The sequence below is a fragment of the Eupeodes corollae genome, chromosome 3 (genome assembly GCF_945859685.1).
Source record: "Eupeodes corollae chromosome 3, idEupCoro1.1, whole genome shotgun sequence".
Taxonomy (NCBI): domain Eukaryota; kingdom Metazoa; phylum Arthropoda; class Insecta; order Diptera; family Syrphidae; genus Eupeodes; species Eupeodes corollae.
The window spans coordinates 32,428,456-32,450,404 of record NC_079149.1 but is presented as its reverse complement, the minus strand read 5'-3'; the positions used below and the strand labels follow the sequence as shown (position 1 = coordinate 32,450,404).

The window sequence follows — 21,949 nt, the reverse complement described above, 5'->3', positions numbered from 1 at the left end:
TGAGGAAAATTTGAATTTATTTTATTTATTTAAAGTTAAAGAAAATTAACATTGTAATACGAATACACCAAAGAAGGGTTTATTGACATTTTGTTTGCCTTCGATCAAGGTTGTTTACAATTGATACTTAATAGTGAATAATTTATAAAACAAACATACATTATGCAAAGGTTTGTTTACTTTATTCTAGGTTTTTAAGTTTTTGCGTAGAAAACAATTTTATGAATATGCAGAGAATCGACTGGATATTCAAAAACAAAAATAAATCAGAGTTTAAACTTTCATTTTTGTTGGAATTGCATTTAAGTGAGAAATTTGTTTGTTGTAGGTATTTCGAAATGAGTAATAAGTTTAAGTTTAAAGGTTTATTAACATTTTATTTATTACTCTTTGAATTATTTTATTTTAAATTTGTTCAATATGTCAAATTGAATATTTTGAAATTTGTGGACTTTCTAATGTGTCCAAAATCTAAGTTAATCGTTTGTAGAGTTCTATGAGTGTTTTTAACGATAGTATTTGAAGATAAGTGAACGACTTGGTCAACAAGAAATATTTGATATTTGATGTTTATCTATAATATGACCCTATAACTCCAGAACTCACAGACCGATTTCCACTGTTTTGTAGACAAAATTCAGGAACAAATTCAACAGAAAAAGCGGTAAAATTCGTTTAGCTTCCCAAAGAAAGCTATTGTTTCGATTTGTGGATTTAATTTTTTTTTAATTTTTTGACGTTTCAAAACCAAAGCTTCCTTTTGGGAACCTTTTTTAGTCAGCTATATCTCTAGAAACGTCAGAGAAATCGACTTAAAACAAAGATAATAAGAAATGAAATACAAAAACCAACTTTTAAAAAAATTTAGTGAGTGTTTTGAGAAAATTTGATATAATTCCGAAAAAAACAGTTATTTTTATTTTAAATCAAAAAACTGAAACAAAATATTTGTCACGTAGAATATTTTGATAACCAAAAATAATCTACAATATAAAACGCCTAGAGTACGACGTGCTAACATCGGCCGCAGTACAAGACATATAAGCCAGCAACAAGAGTATTCACGGAACTTAAGCTAAGAAAAACAAAATATATTAAGAGAAAATATCCGATTGAGACAACGCGTGAGCAGACGAAGATCATTGGCATCATACAATCGCTTGGCATTCGAATATGATCCCACTGCAAACTACAGTGATAATGAAAATTTAGATATTGGACCAATGACGACTGTATGCCAATACTGCAATGCGTTAAAGTTGAAAAGAGAAATGGTTGGATTGTGCTGGGCACTGAAACCATTGTTCGATGGAAGTGATCCCTATTCTAACCATTTTCTTCAACACATCCTAGAATAAAATAACAGCTTTTGCATGAAGTCCTTTGGAGCTAATATTTGAGAAGGCGGGTTGATGCCGACTTGCAAGGTAAGTGTGTTACATACACACACAACCAATCACTCACAATAATCAATTACCTACACACAGGGAACACAACAGTTAAAGAGACGAAGTATTGAACAGTTGGAAGCATTTTTTCACGCTAATAATGCTGTGGTTAATATTTTTAAAACAGCATTGGAACGAATTCCATCGGATACGCACAAATTTGTCATAAGAGCGGATCGTACCCCAACAGGTTAACATGTGCGAAGATTCAATGCACCCACCGTTGATGATGTAGCTGCAATTATTGTTGACGATCCAATTAATTCACGAGACATTGTCGTTCAGCAAATAGGCAATATCATGCAACATATAAACGAGACACATCATTTGTACGATGCGTTACAATATCCAATCATTGTTTACTTCCATGAGGCCAATACTGCACAACAAGCTAAGAGACCACCATCGACAACATTCGTTCGAAATAATTTTACGTTGCGGAATGAATGGACAATAATATTAGTGGTCTATTTTTCCTGGAAGCACCTGTGTAGCAACAGTGAAAACATTTTTCACACTTCACACTGAAGGGTCTTTGACGAAGTAGCAACATCTTTAGCGGCTTTATGATATTGTTGACAGGCGATTTCAGGCAGACGTTGCCAGTAATTCCCCGTGGAACGCCTGCAGATAAATTGAATGCTTGACTGAAGGCATCAATTTTGTAGAATAACGTAAAAACTTTATCGCTTTAACCACTAATATGAGAGTTCAACTTCTAAATGATCAAAGTGCTGCACAATTTTCGAAACAATTGTTAGCTGTTGGAAATGGAAATGTTGCCGATTTGTAGACTCTCAATTAGCTGTTATTGAAAATGTTTTCCCAAACATTAGTGAGAATTATCAAAATTATGCTTGGTTAAGTCAACGAGCAATTCTCGCCACAAAGAATAATGATGTTACTTACTTACTTACTTAAGGTGGCGCTACAGTCCTGTGTGAACTAGGGCCTCACCCAGCAAACTTCTCTATCTAGTTAGGTTCCTAGCTAGATGTCTCCAGTTTTGCGCTGCAAGTTGGGTGAGGTCACCTTCCACTTGTGGGCGCCACCTGATCCGCGGTCTTCCTCTACTGCGCTGCCCTGTTGGTGTGGATTCGAAGACTTTCCGGGCCGAAACATTGGTTTCCATGCGCTTTACGTGACCCAGCCATCTTAGTCGTTGGACTTTTACCCTTCTGGCTAAGTCTACGTCGCTGTACAGCCCGTACAGCTCGTCGTTCCATCTTCTCTTCCAATCTCCTTCGATGCATACGGGATCGTAGATCACACGAAGAACTTTTCATCCGCTTTTGTCATAGTCCATGCTTCTGCACCGCATAGCAGGACGGTAATGATAAGGGTCTTATATAGCAATACTTTGGTCCTTCGAGAGAGGACTTTACTACTCAATTGCTTTCTTAGTCGAAAGAAACAGCGGTTAGCAAGAGTTATTCTGCGTTTGATCTCAGCGCTGGTGCTGGTGTTATTTTCTGCGTTTATAGCGGAGCCTAGGTAGACGAAGTCCTTGACTACCTCAAAGTTACGTCTGTCGATGGTGACGTTTTGACCGAGACGTCGGTGTTGTATGTCCTTTCTTGACGACAGCATGTACTTTGTTTTGCCCTTTTTTACCGTGAAACCCATTTTTGCCGCCTCTGCTCCAATACTCACAAAAGCCCCATTGACATCAAGCTGAGTTCTTCTGATTATGTCAATGTCATCAGCATATGCTAGTAATTGGACAGACTTTTTAAAGATAGTGCCTCTAGTGTTGACGTGTGACCTCTGCACTATTCTTTCAAGTACGATGTTAAAAAAATCGCATGACATCGAAAGGTTCTGTTAAGTTGTTTCCAACCTTTATGGAGCAGCCTGAATTCTCCATGGTCATCCTGCACAAACGGACGAGTTTGGCAGGGATGCCAAAACTAGACATGGCTCTATACAGCTCGTCCCTGTAGATGCTGTCATATGCGGCCTTGAAATCGATGAAGAGATGGTGGGTGTCGATTCGGTGTTCTTGAGTTTTTTCCAGGATCTGCCGTAATGTGAATATTTGATCAACTGTGCACATTCCTGGTCTAAAACCACACTGATAAGGACCAATCAGGTTGTTGACGATGGGCTTTAGACGTTCACATATTACAGCAGAGAAGATTTTATAGGCGATGTTAAGTAGACTGATTCCTCTACAGTTGGTGCAGTTTAGAGGGTATCCTTTTTCAGGATCAGAATAATGATTTACACGCACAGAATTTCACTATTCAATCCAAAATCGCTGGCTATTTGGTAACATACAAATGCGTTGATTCCATAACAAGTCCGGATGATGTAGTAAATTATCCAACGAAGGTTTTAAACGCTCTTGAGTTACCAAGATTTGCGGACAAGTATAACGCTTCGATTTAGTTTTAACTTTGGATTCACTAAACTAAATTACACTTCATTTTTGTAATCGAAAAGAATTCATTACTGTTGTGAAATTAAATAAAATGTTTCCTTTTCAAATATAGAAGAAAAAAAAATAATTTGTCTTCATCTTTTAATCCCCAAACGAAATGTTACAAAAAACGAAGTCATCTGATGCCGAAACGGAGTTCGAGGGTTTGGTAGTTTACTTATATTAAAAACAACTGTAAAGGATTCATTATATTAAATTTGTTAAATATAAACAAGAATACGAAATTTTTATTTACAAAGCTAAAAAATTAAAGAAGATACAAAAAAATAATGAATTGAATAAAATTGTCGCAAAATGAAATAAAAATGAGTATATTAAAAGTTTGAGAAATAGTAAAAACAAACATCTCGGAACTTTCTGTTCTCGTTTCTAGACATCATATGACTAGAGAGATTATTCCAAAATCTAACAGCATGAACAAAAAATTGCCTGCCCGATGGTCTATTGTTTAAAATAAATCCTAAGTTTTTGACTTGTGTAACTTGTGTAATACTACGGAAGGGAAGTTTTCTTTTGTTTTTGAGTTTTTAATGCGATATTGGAAGAGCTTTAGTTTTTTCAGGATTAAGTTTAAGCCCGTTGCGGGTTGACCAACCATATATAGACTGCTATTGTATCCTTATTCATGCTCTTAGGAAAGCTAATATACATACATACATGTATGCAGATCTTTAATGAACAACAAAAACAGTTAAGGACCAGGGATTGATCCTAGAGGAACACCATTATGAACATTAAGGTAAGAAGACTATTAAGGTTTTAAGTTGAGTTAGAGAAGTTAAAATAAGTAGTCAGTTTACCACGGAGAAGATTATAATTCACACAATCAAAAGCCTTTGAAAAGTCAAGTAAGGTTATCACAGCAGTGCATCTTTTGTCTTAAGCCTGTCTTATGTCATCGAATATATTAAGTAAAGCTGAAACCTAACTGTGATCAGACCGGAATCCTCATTGAATACACTTAGAATTGCAATGATTTTAAAATCAAAACAGAAATAATTTCCGTCCAATTGGTCAAGCAAATTGAATACTTTGACAAAAAACCAGAACAGTTTAAATTTTGTTTTTGATTGCATACTTTTCAAAGTACTTTCAATGACAATTTTACATTATTTCAATATATATTTTAACCACTTTAGTAATAATGGTCATTGAAAATGTATGGTATTAAACAAGTTTTGCCTGATTCCATAACCCATTTTAAGTTATGGCTAACTCTAAGTGGCTTAGCGATCAAGGTACATCTTAAGATCCATGTGCTATCACAACGGACCAACTATTGGTGTGTTGATTTTTAGTCAACAGCCACCTTAACCTAACCTAGAGGCTCGTTATAGCTATCAGTAGAGCCTTTGTTTTACATTGACGAGAAAAACGATAAATTCTAAGATTAACAAAAAGATGCATTGAAGCTGAATTGATTGCTTACATACATTTTTTTAAATTTTAATGATATAATTTAATGTTTACTGAACTGTTATTATAAAAACATTTCCTGCGTTTTAAGATTTATTAATTAACCCGTAAAAAAAGTTTGTTTTCGAAAATGTAACTATTCTTTGGTTACCCAAAAAAATCTTAATTTTAAAAACTTGAATTTGAAAATCTTTAAAGTGTTTTCTTTTTAAATTAACTTTTTATGTATAAAATTTTTCAATTTGAGTTCACAAATATTTGTAATATGCACTTGTTTAGAGGGTCCATGTCTTAAATCTGATTTTCGTAAAAAAATGATGAACCGTTTTTGAGATATCGAATATCTGACCCGGCAGATGTTTGGCTATTTATAAGGCTTACGTTTTTATTAATAGACACACACTGTTATGATACAGTTTGTGAATCAATTTAAAGCTATCTCATAAACAATAATTTTTCTTTTGTTTTGATTATAACTAAAATGAAAGTTTAATACAAAACATAACATAATTAAACTTGTTTAGTTGATTTTTTACCAGAAACAAAAATGTCAAATGTTCAATTATAAAACAAATGATAGCCTCAAAAGGAGCCTTAGCAAAAAGTATATTAAATTCTATGGCGCAATATTTTAAACTATTTAGTAAATTTTTAAATCCATTTTTAGCAATTTACTAGGTTAAGCAGGTGAATAATCTCTCAACAATTTGCTGAAGTGAAAATCAACGAATCGCTAATTTTTTTTTAACTTTTAGCAATTTGCTAAATCCATATGACATCTGTATCCAGTCAACAGTTGATTATTAATTAATAGGTCCTTTTAAGCGTAGTCATTTTTAGGACATGTTTTGATGCTAGTAAATTTTTAAACCCTTAACAATAGGTGCCTTACAATTTTGCGCCAATGTATTTTTGTATTGTTAGTCATCAACGAAATTTATATCGGATTTTTTTTTTTTAAATCGAGTGTATACTAGTTCTAACATTCCAAAAATTTAAATTTAAAATATCACATATGCTTCAACTATAAGTACCCTTGAAAATCAAACACATCTTTAGTTTTTCACTATTGCCTTTAACCTTTAAACGTAGATATCCAAATGACTTTCTTTTTTATTTTTCGTTTCCATAATAATAAAACATTTACCTTAATTCAAAAAAATAGTTCTGGAAAAAGTGTTTCTGTTAATAGTTTAACAGCTTTTGCTACCTCTTCGAAAACACATTTTAACCTCAAAGTTGTTGTAGTCTCCTTAACATTGTAATGTAAGCACAGAAACCAGATTGAATCGCTAAAAAATTTAATAATAATTTTTATTAATAATGGAATTATAAACATAAACTCTTTCAAAATCCAATCACGTATGTATACGACCATTTTTAAAATTCGGAATAACACATAATTCATCTTTGGAATGATCAAAAGTGTAAGTTACGTCGATATTATTTTGATTCAAAACTCCAGCTGTTATAAGTCGTTTTAGAACAACCGCTGCTCGTCTATTGAATTTATTTCCATAAATTTTAAGGAATTTAAGTTCACATGGTTTCTTCATCTCACACAACAAATCGCATATTATTTCAGTTCCAATTTTATTGTGAGTTATGTCCAATGAATCAAGGTTGGTATACCAAATTAGTCTTGAAATAATTAAACCACCTCTTGATCCCAAATTGTTCGCACTTAAATTAAGTTCTCGCACCGACTTATTTATTGCAAGTGCTTTAAATAGTAAATCAGTTCCATGTGAAGTTAAATTATTTGCTTGTAAATCCAAATGAATTAATTTTGAATTAGTCGATGCTAAATATTCTGAAAGTGCTACAAAGTCGTAACCGTTTATATTAGACTGGCGTAAACTTAGACGAGTTAGTTTATTTTGCCAGATTAATTGAGCAATCAAGGATAGATATTTAGTGCTGTCAAAATAACTCACTGGAGACATTGGACAAGGTCGACTTATGTCGATACTTTGAACACTTCTTGACTTGTGTATGCCATCGGCTAGGATTGGAAAAGTATTTTCATTTATAGAGCAATTCTCAAGAATCAGAGACTGAAGAATATTAGATTTAATCAAAATGCATCGCAGAATCCACAGATGCTCCGAAGTCATAGCATTATAACTTAAGTCCAAATTTGTAATTTTGCTCGAAGGGATATTTTTCAGAAATTCTATGAGCATATTCAGAGATACTGAAACATTTCTTAAATTAATAGTTTCAGCTTGTTCCAAGCTTCTGACAAGCTGTTTATTTAGATTGACATTCTCATCGTATTCGGGTATTTCTATGTTGCAAATTTGAATAGTTTTTGGTCTTCGCTTTTCAATAAAATCGATAAGAACTATCCAATCGGAATTATTAAACTTTCGATGCATTCGCTTTTCGAAAAATTTTTTGTCAATTTGAAAATTTGTAAACGGTCGTTTGTCGTATTCGTGTTGCCAGCAGTCCAGAATTAAAATACTGAGTGGTTTGTGGGGATGTCTTCGATGGACGTCACATTCACATTTTGCATATGAAAGTTTCCCAGATTGATCACATAACATTTTTGCTGTTAACTTAATTTGACAATATTTACAAATAACTTTGAATTATAATTATGATACACTAGATATAATTAAAAAAGGGAAAGAAAGTACAAAACGAAATTAACAAATACCAGCAAATTACACTTTTAGGTTGGTTTTTTGACAGCTATCACTTGATTATGCTCAGTTTGGTTTTCCATTTCATATTTAATTTTGCGCCACGTAACGAAACATTCAAATTATCTAAGGAAATTTTTGGTGAGCTTATTATCTCTCGACGTCGACTTGAGGTTTTTAATTTAGTGAGCGATTTAACTTTGCACGCTAAATACAAAACTTTACTGAATCCTGCCCGTCCTTATCATGGATCAGGGTCAACGATGTGCAAAATCCGTCCGGCAACCTCCTTATTGATTTGTCCTCAAACCTATCATTAACGTTTGAAAGTTCCCCCGATAGCCCCCTTCCCAGTAAAAGGTATTGAATTATAATAAAGGATTTAATAATTTAGTCATGAGAGATAGTTTTTGGCATGTATTTTCATCCTGAAATGCTATATTTTGAGGCTACAATTGCAACACCATTCCACGAATCTTTCAATAACCAATTAAAATACATGTTGCTAAATGTCTCCAATATTCCTTAAGATCTAAGCATTGGCATTTTTTTTTTAATTTTTAATTTGGATCCAAAGAAAAATTTCTTATGGTATTAAATCAAAAGATCTTGGTGGTTTATTGCAAAAGTCTCTTCCAGAAATTACACCGTCAGCAAACTTACCTCGCTGACCTGCGAATTGTGAACTGTTATTCCAATATTTCTACCATTTTCATCGCGAATTTAAACAACTTCAAATTATTAGTTTTGTACTTCTCAAATATCATTGAAAAGTGGCATCTATACAAAAAGGGACTATTCAAAATGAAAACTCTTTTTGAAAAAAAAAACCTTTACCTAATTCAGCTAAACAGATTTGCGTTCCAATAGTGAAACTCAGTTACCAAATTTAACTTCTTATTAAAGTTTTTCTTGTACTAAATTTATTTCTTGTTTTAAATTTAAGAACAACACAAATATTAATATGACAAAATCCTGCTTTCTTTCCAATAAATAAAGTGCGATTGTCCTATCTTATCCAGTCCTGAGAACAGTGAAGATTTGGTACGAGATGCTCATAACCTTTAAACAAAAATAATCATTAAATAGTTATACAATATTTCAATGTTAATTTTAGTTACCTGTCTAAATGTTTGAAGTGATATATCTGAAATACCAGCAATATGGAGAGCAACACTATGTTGTGATCGCATCAAGACCATCAAAACAAGTCGTCTATATTTTGGAGTTCCCTTGTACCAGTTGTGTTCGTAAATTGCATCACTTATTTTTAAGCTCTAAGATTGTTAAATTTAAATATCAATATTTAATTATTTAACAAATAAAAACAAAAACATACAATTTCAATTAGTTTGTCGCCTAAAAAGCAAGTAATGGCAACTTGTTTCAATTCATATGCCAATAGAAAAATTGCTTTGACGACTATGAACAAAGTTATTTCTCCAAGAAGTTGAAATCCCGTAAAGCAAATGATCAAAGATGATGACAGAAGACTAAAAAGTACCGATGGCGTAAAAACACTATTTAACTTCTCAGCCAGGCTGTAAATAAAATAATATATTATTAAAAATTACAATTGTTGTTTCAAGTTGCTACTATAAGAAAATTATACAAAAAATTGCGTAAAACGTGAAAATACAAATCTACCTCAGCATTTCCTGGTGATACACAACTTGTTTCTTTAGTAGAATTATTGCTTCTTCACCTTTAGTAGCTTCAATCAAAAGAATATTCTTATTGATTATATCAAAATGCACACAAAGCTGTAACAACGAGCTAAACAGACACAAATCCAAGCTTAAAATTGTAACCGCCGACACCCAAGTCGCATGAGCTTGCATTAAATATTTAACTCCATAAAACCAATAATTATACTTTGCAAAATTAAATCCGTACCAACACATATAAGGCAATCTAAAACTGAACTTTCCACTATCGATAAAATCCAACACAGACAAAACGAGCGGAAACCAAGTATAAAATATCGTTACAGATTTAAAGAATATTGCAAGAATTTTTTCAATCCTCAACGAAAGTCGCATGTATTTGTCAAGATTATGAGCTCTTTCCATTTCTTCACTTGGATAAATTTGACGAAATTCATTTAACACATCGTTCACAGTCTCTCGATAGAAAAACAATGCTATGAGTTTACAACTTCCAACCAAATAATAGGTAAGAAAACATAGATTTATAGTCCTTTGTTGTAAATTGACTTCTTGAAAAATGTTGAAAGATATTTGCCCAAAGATAATAATAGCCATATTGAAGGTTCCCATCATCAAATAATAATGCATCAGTTTATTTTTGTTCTCGTAATCAAATCCGATTGTTCGGAAATAGTAAATTGTCCCATAGAAATACTTTTCGACGTTTTTGTTTTTCATTTCAATTGATTTGTTTTTGTTCTTTGATGCAGAGGAAACCACTTTTTAATAAAACACTGATTCGAAAATTGACATTGTTAATACAAAAAAACTCACGATTAAAAATAATTGTGTCCTTAAATCATTTTAAATCATCGTCCTTCCTTTCAACATAGCATACTTCTATTCATCCTTATCTAATTGATAATGTATTTTTAATGGTTTATACGAGCTTTTATCGAGACTATAATCATATACCCATGTTAATTACAATTCTGAGCTGATATATTAATAGCTTATTGCAAAATTTCTATGAAAACAATATTTTTAATATAGTCATGTTCATATTTTTAGGGTCATTATTATACTTATTAATTTTAATAGTTTGATTGATTTTCTTAAAATGATAAGTATTATTTTTTGTAGTTAAGCAACTTTAGAGTAAGCGCTAGGTTTTGACCTTAAGCTATTTTAGTCTCTTAGTAATGATATTCAAAAATTTCGTTATTCGTAAAAATAGGACTACCGTTTTACTTCTAAAAGAAATCTAGGTAACTAGGCGGAATAGATACAAATGCCTTCAAAACGTAGTAAAAAAAATAAATTTCTCAAAATCTGTACACTAATTAAGCTTGTATTTCAATGTTTAAGAAAATGCTATTCTTTGGATATCGAACAGTTACGAGTTTTAAGGCGAAAAATAGAAATGCTGTTTTTACTACAGATAATTTTGAGTTAAAAAATCTCAAATTTCACATGAACAACTTTGAAAATTGTGTCTCTTAAAATACAAGCTCAACATCACTTATCATTTGATATCAAACTAAGTTAATCACTCTTGGCCAAGGCTGTACAAAGTAGAATGGGAATTTCCTTTCCAAAAACAACACGTGGTGAATTTAGAGCAAGAAATTTGTAGCATTATTGGTGCACATAAAAATATATATATTTTGCTTTAAAAGCATATTGGTCAAACCAGTTTCGTCAAAAAATCCAGTTGCCATAATTTTCAATTCGATACGACACGATTAGTGGAGTTCGATAAGTGAATATATTTTTCAAAATAACCCGATTAAAAACAGAAATATTCTAAAAAGTGGTTACAAATTTGATGATTTCAGTAATAATATGTCTCAATTATTATAAATAAAAAACAAATTGTAATACTACAATACTCAGGTGGAAAATTCTAACTATCAAAAGCTATTTTCTCCATTAATGTATAATAATGCTTTCAAAAACCATAATTTTGTAGTAACAAACTTGACCGTTTCGGAATTTTTTAACGTTTCAGGTTTGGTAAAATAGGTTAAGAAAATTTCAAAAAATACTGAACTACATTTTACAAATGGTTCCATTTATACAATTTTTGTTTGAAGTTCTTAAGTAAACCTCATTCAAATCCCAAATATCTTGGAAATTACAATTGTAGAAATCTGTCTACAGCCATAATTAAAATAGATTTTATCCTAGTAAAGTTTTGTTTTGTTTGTTTTATGTGTATAATTATTGTTATGCACTTGAATAAACGATAAGTAGGTATGCATCTAGCTACCTTCGGTAATTGAGTTGTTTAGCAAGTTTAATTGATACTTTCTAGCAGATGGGGCAGTTTTGTTTTTAATAGACTTCTTTGTAGCTATGTTATTTTGTGAGAAAGTTTTCGAATGTGCCAGGTGCAAAAGAGGGGTAAGGAAATGGTGTAAAGGTTTGAAAACAAAATATGTATACGTCGTATTTTTTTTTAATAGAATAAGGTTCATATTTATCTGGTTTTTAAAGAAGGAAAGTAAAAATGTGTGCTTTTGAAAATGTGTTTCAATACAAAATCTTCATAAATTATCGTTTTCTACCTACAAACCCAAAATATAAGACCTACATTAATATTTTTACAAAAGTTGACTTAATTTCACCATGCAGAGTTTTAAAGACAAAAGTTTTTAAGTGACCTCAGTGAGTAAAGTCTTTTTAGACTGCATTCGAATAACTTGTTGACTTTTAAAATTAAGCACATTTTAAATTGACAATTGAATGCCCTTAAAGGCTTTAAAATGGCAAATAGAGTGCATTCAAAATGAATTAGTCAATTGACTTCTCCAACTGACTTTAAGTTGTGACTTTAAAAAAAATGTCTTTTTATTTTTAAGTTGAAAGCCAAAGTTATTTTAAAAGTCATGACTTAACCAATCTAGACTAAAACTCATCTTCACATAAAGATGAGTTCTTGAACACCGCTTAAAAATGTTTTTTAATTTTCTCTAAAGGAATCTGACAATATTTTTAACATAATGTGTATTTTAACCTAACATTTACATATTTCAAAATTTAAAGATGCAACTTTAGTTATAACACTGTTGTCCAGCAAGATATAGTCTAATTTTTTAATTTGGCCAACTCCTTACATTAAACAATATCCGCAGTATGAATACTACCGATAAAAGTAAAAGAAGAATCCTACTATAGATGGGTTTTTGACATTTATGCGAGTTTCGAATGGATCTTATGTGATTTCGTTCTCAAATTCTAATACGATTGATATTGCATTTTTATTTCTATGGCTGTGGTAATGTTGTTGTGCATTTGAAATCATGTGTTTTCCATTGGGGACAAAAATCAATCTGTTACTGTTGATATTATTTAGTTTTGTTAATGAAAATGGACTAACTGGGCTTATTTTGCAAGAGGAAACAAGAGAAAAGATAATTAAGTTTTGCTATGTTTCCACCAAAGGTTTATCTCAGTTTAGATTAAATAAAACTTTTTGGTGTTTCAACCGCAGAAGTACATTTCAAAATGATTAAGTTTGACAGCACTTTCTTAAATGCAAATGGTGTTTCGATATTTTCGATGTGTGAAGTGCAAGTGAGATAGTTTGATTCGTGTTAAACAATGAAGAACTGAATAGGTCAGTAACATTATAAGAATATACTCCATGTGCAATTTTTTTTAAATTAATTAAAACAAAACTATATTTTTATACACTAACATGTAAATAAACAGACCATAATGCAATATCTGTAAAACTAACCCCGCCGCATAGGTTTTTCTTCACAAATTTTGACGCTACTCCGATCCCCGATGGGAATCGAGTCGAATCAAGCTCATTTCAACTCGATTCAGGTATATAAGGAATTGAGACGAGCTTCAAGGTCGGTTCAACCCCACATGTTAATTTAGTAGTCTACGAACAAACCCCCTCTTTGAAGCAATTGTTAAATAAACTTTTTTTTTATAGAATCTTAATTTCCAGATGTTTTTTTGCCATTTCTTCTTTTTGAAAATTGTTTATTTTATTATTTTTAGTTAGTTTTTTTTGCTAAGTTAATTTTAACTTTTGACTTTCAAAAACTTTCTTCTATTTGTGTGTTTTTTTGTATTATTATGCTGACAGATCTTCTTCCAGTTGTACCAATTTTAAATACAAAAATCTGCCTACTGCCGATGCGTTTTCTTAGGAATGTTCTACTATACTATTTATAGTATGCCAAAAAACACTGGTAATGTTAGAAATTATGGTGAAAAGTTGTTTCTTTTTTTTTTAAATATTCTGTTCTTGTCGTTATTTCCATAAACGCGAAAAATATATACATAAATACAGAAACTCAGACAATGAGAAAGTTCGCCAGAAAATTAGATCTTTTTTCACAAGAAAATAAAACTGAATCTGTTATGAAGAAGTATTTTTTGGCTTTTTTTGGATGTATTTTTTGGACTTAATTTTCGGGGGTCTTTTATTATTGTAGTTATCTGTCTCCACACTTGTAGGTTGGAGCTGATGCTAGAGAACATAGTCTTAAATACTGTTTTGTGTGAACCTATTGAAAATATTTTGATCTTAAAGTAGTCAACAAAACTTACAAATTGTAGAGAGACAAATGTTTAGTTCTTGAAATTTCTAATAAAATATGTTTAAAGTCAGTCCTCTTGCATGAAAGTCATACGCACTAACAAACACACCACGAGTATTACTCTTGCATCCGTGGAAGTAATAGTTTTTGAGGGTTTTATTTTTTGTAAAAAAAGGGCCAATCTTGTGAATAGAAAACTTCATTCTTCAAAAAATTATACATATGAAGGCAATATTCTCTTCTTCGTAAAATATTCCCTCTAAAAAATTTGAGTTTAACTTTCTTAATTTACTACAATTCTAAATGACGTCTTATTTTATTTATGAATTTTGTTTAGACATAAAATATTTATTACGTTTACGCTTTAATTGTTAAATTATTTAATAAAGTACTAACGTAAATTCTTAAACTACCTTATTTTTACCGTATGCATACTTTATAGCTTGATTTGGCAAAAAGTAAGTTTGTCTTAAAGCTTTTGACTAAAAAGCTGCAAATTTTATTCAGGCTTATATTTCAATGAGGAACTCACCCTAACACTGATGTATTTGTTTAAGCGTGACTTACTTCCTCTATTCTTTTAATAAAATTATGCTCACCTCAAAATCTTTTGATGATAAATTATTTGTTCGGTCAACAACTTGCCAGCTTCCTCCGATTTTTCTGGTTGTATTTTCAAAATACTTCCCCGCAAAATTTCAAAATGCATACAAAGTTGTTGCAATGCTGCAAAATGGCAAAAATCCAATACCAAAATTAAAATTCCCGCCGAACTAATCGCCACAATTTGATGAACGTAAATTATCAAATAAATCAACCAACTAAAAAACCACGTTTCAAATTGAAACCAAACCAAAATCGCCAGTCTATAAGTAAATGTACCAATTTGAAAAAGATCCACAAATGATAATATCATTGGCAAACAGACATAGAACGTTGTTCCGTATTGGAAAAATTTTATCAAAACACTTTCAATTAATAAAGATTGCTTTAGGTATTTTGCTGTATCGTAAGACTGCTCAATTTCCTCGGATGGATATAATTCATTGAGTTCGATTAATAGTTCGTTAATTTGTTTGCGATAGTAGACCATTGTCATAGCTTTTGCAATCGACACAAAACAATAATTGGTGTAGGATATTTCTCGAGTTTTTTGTTGCATATCGTTACTTTGAAGAAATAGAAAATTTAAGAAATATCCGAGAGTCATTGCACAGAGATTGATTAGACAAGTGCCAAACTTGAATTTCATCCAATAACTTTTATTTTCTAAATCGAATCCAATCAAATGGAAAAAGAAAAGAGTTCTTTTGGTAAATCGAAGGCAGTTTTTTGATTTCATTTTAAGATTTTAGAAAGGCTTTCGTATTGAAACTGAAGGAATACAAGACGAATTTTTAGTTTAAATAAAGACATTTTTTATAAGCCACAAACGTGAAATTTGATAGTTATTGCTGGTAAACGGCAGTAATAAGGGGGTTTCTGAAGACCTGAGCTTATAATTTAAATAAAAGCCATTTAAAGGTAATACCATATGAGAGAATATATTGACCGAAATATGCAATTGGTTTATTACCCAAAATAATTGTTTAATAGGACAAGAAAAGTAAGAATATAAATATGTTATTAGTTGTTATGTGAACATCTTATTTGCTCTTTATTTTCCATAATAATCATCGCATGAGTCGGTGAAGTAGTATTAAGTAGATATTGGAATTTAACTCATATTTTAATATTTTCATTTCAGGAAAAAGCATCATAAAACATTGAACGTTGATTATCAGAAACAGATGGTGAATAATGAAATGAAAATGGCATTGATACAGTTTAAGAAAAGTACTTTAATTGGATTCTATTTTTCTTACAATATAAGACTAGTTAAGTTAGTGTTCGGCTCCTCAAATAAACTTCTATTTTGCTCTAAAACTCTTGCAGTTACACCTTAAAATTGTATTCCTCATAATTATATTTAAAGGTTGGAAAAATCTACCTTACGCTTTTTTTCTCTTTATTCAACGCTTTATGAAAAGTGTAACAGTGATCGGATTTAGTTCAAATATGAGCCGTTTTATTCAATAATCTGTTTCCATCTGGAGGGCAACTTCATAATGCCCTCATCGAGGAAGCTATCCCTTCTTATTTGCAGAGAACTCGGACAGCCACTATTCACAATGATTTTTTGAGTTCGACTTAACACCACCAAGGGCGTTTGCAATGGACAAGAACAAGTGGTAATTACTTGGCGCTATGTCCGGGCTATATGATAGATGCGATAAAACCTCCCATCAAATTCTGGTTTCTGGAAGCTTCTGGACGATCAACTGCTTCAAGCGGTCTATAAGTTGTTAGCAAAAGATGGTAGAATAAAGCGTCTGGCAATATAGTAGCAGCTCATAGTGGATTATTCCCTTACAATCTCACCAAACATACAGCAAAACCTTCCTGGCCCGCAATCCCGGCTTGGCCACTGGTTTTGGATGATTTACCGGCTTTCAACCACGACTGTTTTCGCTTGATATTGTCGTATGTGATCCATTTTTCGTCGCCAGTCACCATCCTCTCAAAAATGGGTCGAGTTCGATCCGTTGCGGCAGCATATCGCAGGGCCAGTAGGTTTTTTTGCGTCAAATCATGCGGCACTCAAATATCCAGCTTTTTTTGTTTCCAGCCTTCTGCATATGGTTCAAAAGGATTTGATGGCTAACTCTCATCTCTTGGGCGAGGTCATTTGCGTTTAACGAAGGAAAACTTTAAAATCGCGCGAATCTCGGCGTTAGTAAAATCCATGTTTTCAAGTCCAAACTAATTATACATATCGTCCTATTGTAGGTTATGTCAAGACCTTTCAAATGATGTATAGTATTGCCGGATATGAGCTAAGTAAAGCCTTGTATACAGTCGCGAAATTCAAAAGATAAAAAGACGGAAGAATGATATTTTCCATAATTATAGTATTGTTAAAATATTTAATAATATTATTCAAAATGAGCTTGCATGAATTTACAACTTAAAATTACTTCATAGTTCAAATTTGAAATTAAAATGGTAAGAAACTTCTAAGAAATGTAGAAGCCTTTTTTAAGGTTGTAATGTTTTTTTTAGTACCAAAAGATAAAATGCTATTGAAAAAACTCTTTAAAAAGATGCTAGGTTACGACCCCCTATGATAAGTTCCATTTCGTGTCCGTCTGTCGATATTTTTTAACACGTTCGCTGCCCCCACAGAAAAAAAATTTTCTACTCTGTTTGCCATAAGTGTGTTTTTGTTCAAAAGTGTTCGTTAAGTATATATTAACTGTGCTGTGTTTTTTGTTTTGTGTTTTGTCAAATTATTAACTGTTTTTTAAGTGTGACTACCGGCGGGTCACATGGCACCTGTCGTAATTGAAATATATGAGGTGACATGTGACCTGCCGGCTGTCACGGTTATTTTCTTAGTTGTGTGCTTTTATTGTGAACATCTCGCTTTATCGTTTTCAGGAATCAGTTGAAATAAACGTTTCCAGATGGCAGCTAATAATTTTTTTATAAGTAGTAATGTATTTTACGGAAATCGTAATCGTGGTGAAGATTCCGATGATGATGAATTGGACTTCGTAGCTTCTGATTCCGATGAGTAAATACCTACTGATGGAAATAGTAGTGATTCGGATCTCCCAGATTCTACTGAATCATCTGGAGAAGAAAACGAGGAAATTGAGCCTCCTGAACAAATACCTGGAACATCTAAAAGAACAAACACATGGACAACAGTTACTTGCCAGTCTCTAAAATCTTTTGTTTTTGAACAAAACACAGCAAGAGCAACTGATATTCCGCCAGTGACATCAGCAATGCGGCCGATTGATGTATATAATCTTATGGTTACGAAGACATTTTCCAGCTTATCGTTATCGAGACCGAAAATATAAACAAATTCTTGCAAAATAACACTATAACACGTAACTCTCGCTCAAAGCGGTGGGAAGATACGAACATACCGGAAATCAAACAATTTTTGGGACTTGTTATGTATATGGGAATTGTAAAATATCCCTCGATTGCTCACTATTGGAACACTGGCAACTTTTTCAAGAACTCTTTCGTGCCCAAAGTGATGTCACGCAACAGATTTCAGCTGATTCTAAAGTTCATCCACTTTGCAGACAACTCGGCTTTTAGAGGAAACCGATTAGGAAAGGTGAGTACACTCCTTGAGCTTCTGGAAAGGAACTTTGTAAACGCGCGAACTCCGAACGAAATCTTGGCTCTTGACGAATCTATGATTCCATGGCGTGGTAGACTCCAATTTCGCCAGTATAGCCCCGGAAAATCACACAAATATGGTGTGAAAGTTTACAAGCTTTGGGATCCATACGGTTACACCTACACCAGCTCAATATATGCAGGAAAAACAGAAAGCAACATCCAAAGAGGTAGACCAACCCCTACAACCTCATACTCGACCCAAATTGTTTTAGATCTGGCCGAAAAATATTTAGATCAAGGAAGAACTATTGCAACCGATAACTTTTACACATCAGTGTCTCTAGCCAAACATCTCCTTGATCGTCAAACTCATCTTTTTGGTACCCTTCGGAATAGTAGGACAGGAAATCCAAAAGAGGTTACTAATGCTAAGCTAAAAAAACATGAAGTAAAAGGCATGGAAGACTCGGGCATTGTAATTGCTAAGTGGAAAGATAAACGGGACGTTCTCATGCTATCCACTAAACATGGCTTGGAGGAAGTAGGGACAGGAAAAAGAAATAGAGATGGTCAGGAAATAAAAAAGTTACGTATGATCGTAGACTACAATCATGCTAAGCAAGGAATCGATATTTCAGACCAAATGGCGTGCTACTTTACGCCATTACGGAAAACAATTAGATGGTACCATAAAATAGCCTTTGAATTTTTCTAACAACGTCCATAGTAAACGCCTTGGTTATTTACAAAAAACACAACTAAAAGTGCACAATTTTGAAATTTAGAGAGGATGTTTGCAAGGCATTATGTGAACTCACTTCTGAACATCATGCACAAACATCTAATGTCAAACATCAAATGAAAGAAACTGAAAATAAGGACTCAAGAAACAGAAAAATTAGAAAAAGATGCAGAGATTGTTATGATGCGATGAGTAAAAATGAGGGTCGAGAAGCTGCAGTAAAAAAAGTAAAGAAGGTGACCACCTTTTGTGCCACATGTGAAGGAAACCCTTCTCTATGTTTGGAGTGTTTCAATAAGCATCAAAAGTAAAAAAATTATATTTATTTTTCGTATTATCTAATTTTTAATTTTTTTTATGTCAATAAAGTGAACAATACTTGCATAAACTTTCATACAAATGTTTTGTCAATAAAGTGAACTATTATTGAATGGATTAACCTGGTTTTTTTTTGTTATATAATTTAGACCTTTATCTAGATGCCAACATTGAATAGTAAGTGTTTCTTCAACAGGCCACTTCAGAAATAAATATTTAAAAATGTATAGCTTGTGACCACCGGCGAGTCACATGGCTTCTCAGGAGTTAAAAGTTGTGACCGCCGCGCCGCGCCGGCGGGTCACATGGCAGCGAATGTGAGCTTAACAAAATATTATAAGATAAAAATGTTTGAAGTTGTCGAGAAACCCACTTTTTATCAGAATTTACCAGATTTCCAAATTTAATTTTTTTTCCAAAGTTCTGTATGCATCTTTTTATGTTGTTATCGGTAAAACAAAATTTATTTGAAGTCGATATCTCTTCAGGTTCTTGAGGTTTGGGCAAAGAAAACAGGGCCCCGGAACGTACGAATACACGTCCACGCAGACATATTTCTAAAAAAACATTTGATTTATACTAGATTCTAGGTACCTTGAAACTTAGAATATGCGCTCAATTTGTCGGAATTCAAAGAGACTCTAATAATGTGTTAATAATTTTTTAGCGGTACGGGAAGCAATTTAATTTCTACCAGAAAATCCTTCCCAAAAATGGTTTGTTTATGAAAGTTGGTTAAAACGTTTTATTCACTTTCATAAAATTAAAAATTAAATCTATCATTCTTGGGCACCTAATGCAAGATGGCCGAACATGGAACAAATGCTGAATTACATGGTTTTTGTTTTTTATTTTCAAAGTAAAAATTTAAAGCAAAATAATGAAAATAATTTGTAAATTTATTATAATTGAATCTGTAGAAAGTGTTTATAATCAAAAAATTATGAAATCATTGTCAGAAATAAAAAACAGAGTACTTTTTAGGGTCTGTCACTTTTTGGCCATTTTGCGTTTTTTGATAGATGCTCGGTTTTGTTTGAAACGTTTGCAAATTGTGCAAATTTTATTACCAAAATAATGGTTTGGTTTGAACGAATAGAACAATTAATATATTACAGTAAACTTTTGGTGAGTGCATTATCTCTCGTCATGGGCCTGTGGCATTTAGGGAGTGCCCTCTAATATCGTGCGACTAAATACCGCTGGACTATTTTTTGCGGGTTTCTTATTAGCTAAATTTTTGTCCATAACTTTATTTTTTTCTTTTTGAAATCCACACGTCTTAGAAAACACCCTTTAGATAATTTTGTTTTATTGTGGCAACCAATTAACAAACTTTTCATTGCATTTAAAGGTTTCTATAGAAATGTATTGATGAATATTTGGTCAATAGATTGTGTCAAACAATTTTCGTTTTTCGAATATTCATCTTTTATAAAATATCAAACTAAAACGATGTCAAAAGCAACAACAATTAAGGAAGCCCTAAAGAGATTTGAGGAACGCTCCAGAGTTAGTTCATCTGAAGCAACAGAAATTGATTTACAATTCCAATGGCCTCCAATTGAACGAATGGATGGAGCACTTGGAAATCTGGTCAATTGCAAGTATGTGCCTTACTAACAAATATTATATCCTTTAAATCGTTTCGGCGATATTTTGTTTTGATTGGCAGATGGTTAAGTTTATCAACAAATATGATTGAAAAAATAAACGGCCTAAATGGTATGCGTAACTTACGTGTTCTTTCACTATCAAGAAATTACATTAAACAAATTTCTGGTCTGGTAAGAAAACAATTTTTGAAAACAGAATATCTTCTTATATTTTAATTCTTTATTTTAAGGAAGTTGTTGCAGATACATTGCAAGAGCTTTGGTTAAGTTATAATTTAATTGAAAAACTGAAAGGATTAACAGCTCTGAAAAATCTAAGACTACTTTTTATAAGTAATAATTTGTTAAAGGATTGGTGTGAAATTAATAAGCTACAAGAATTGTCGAGTTTGGAGGATTTACTATTGTTTGGAAATCCCATTTGTGAGGGATATGACGAAACTGCCTGGAGAGCTGAATGTATTAAACGTCTGCCGCTTATAAAAAAATTAGATGGAGAACCCGTTGTGGTAAATGAAGAGCCCGTAGTTGCATGAGGGATTTTTAATGGAAATAAATGCATATTTAATATTTTATGTTTAATTTGATAAAAAAAAACAATACCTTTGTTTTAATTTGATGCTTAGTGAGACATAACTACTAAAAGGTTTGTATGTTGAACACATAAGGACCAGGAACTGGTAAAAGAATTTCAGTTTTTATAATTAAATAAATAAATAAATTAGGTGGAGCAATAGTCCGTTGAGAACTAGGGCCTATCGACTTAGAACTCTCAACCATTCCGGTGTTCGAGTAATGTTGACAGGAATGGAGGTCCCAGTTTCTTAAGCCGAATCTGAACGGCTAATTTGAGAAAGCACTTTTCATAGCGACAAGAGTTACTCTTGGAGAATTTGTCAATTCCTCGCAAGAG

General features: G+C 32.3%; 4 protein-coding genes across 4 annotated transcripts; 2 read left to right on the top strand and 2 right to left on the bottom strand.

The window, feature by feature from the left end:
* Nucleotides 1–6,596: 6,596 nt before the first annotated feature.
* On the bottom strand, nucleotides 6,597–7,892 carry LOC129951992 (uncharacterized). The gene has a single exon (XM_056064398.1). It carries the CDS (start codon nucleotides 7,857–7,859, stop codon nucleotides 6,666–6,668), a length of 1,194 nt encoding a protein of 397 aa, XP_055920373.1. The 5' UTR covers nucleotides 7,860–7,892; the 3' UTR covers nucleotides 6,597–6,665.
* A 966-nt stretch (nucleotides 7,893–8,858) lies between these two features.
* On the bottom strand, nucleotides 8,859–9,945 carry LOC129951413 (putative odorant receptor 92a; the record flags this gene model as incomplete). Its single annotated transcript, XM_056063542.1, has 5 exons — nucleotides 8,859–9,020; nucleotides 9,080–9,235; nucleotides 9,298–9,499; nucleotides 9,606–9,792; nucleotides 9,855–9,945. Coding segments are annotated over 5 exons (684 nt in total), but the record flags the coding sequence as incomplete, so codon positions are not given.
* Nucleotides 9,946–18,181: 8,236 nt separating this feature from the next.
* LOC129950404 (piggyBac transposable element-derived protein 4-like) lies at nucleotides 18,182–19,075 on the top strand. Its single transcript, XM_056062346.1, has one exon. It carries the CDS (start codon nucleotides 18,182–18,184, stop codon nucleotides 19,073–19,075), a length of 894 nt encoding a protein of 297 aa, XP_055918321.1.
* Nucleotides 19,076–20,784: 1,709 nt separating this feature from the next.
* Nucleotides 20,785–21,636, top strand: LOC129951792 (dynein axonemal light chain 1). The gene is made up of 3 exons (XM_056064111.1): nucleotides 20,785–21,027; nucleotides 21,096–21,207; nucleotides 21,267–21,636. The coding sequence occupies exons 1-3, from the start codon at nucleotides 20,795–20,797 to the stop codon at nucleotides 21,570–21,572; spliced, it is 651 nt and encodes a 216-aa protein (XP_055920086.1). The 5' UTR covers nucleotides 20,785–20,794; the 3' UTR covers nucleotides 21,573–21,636.
* Nucleotides 21,637–21,949: the final 313 nt, after the last annotated feature.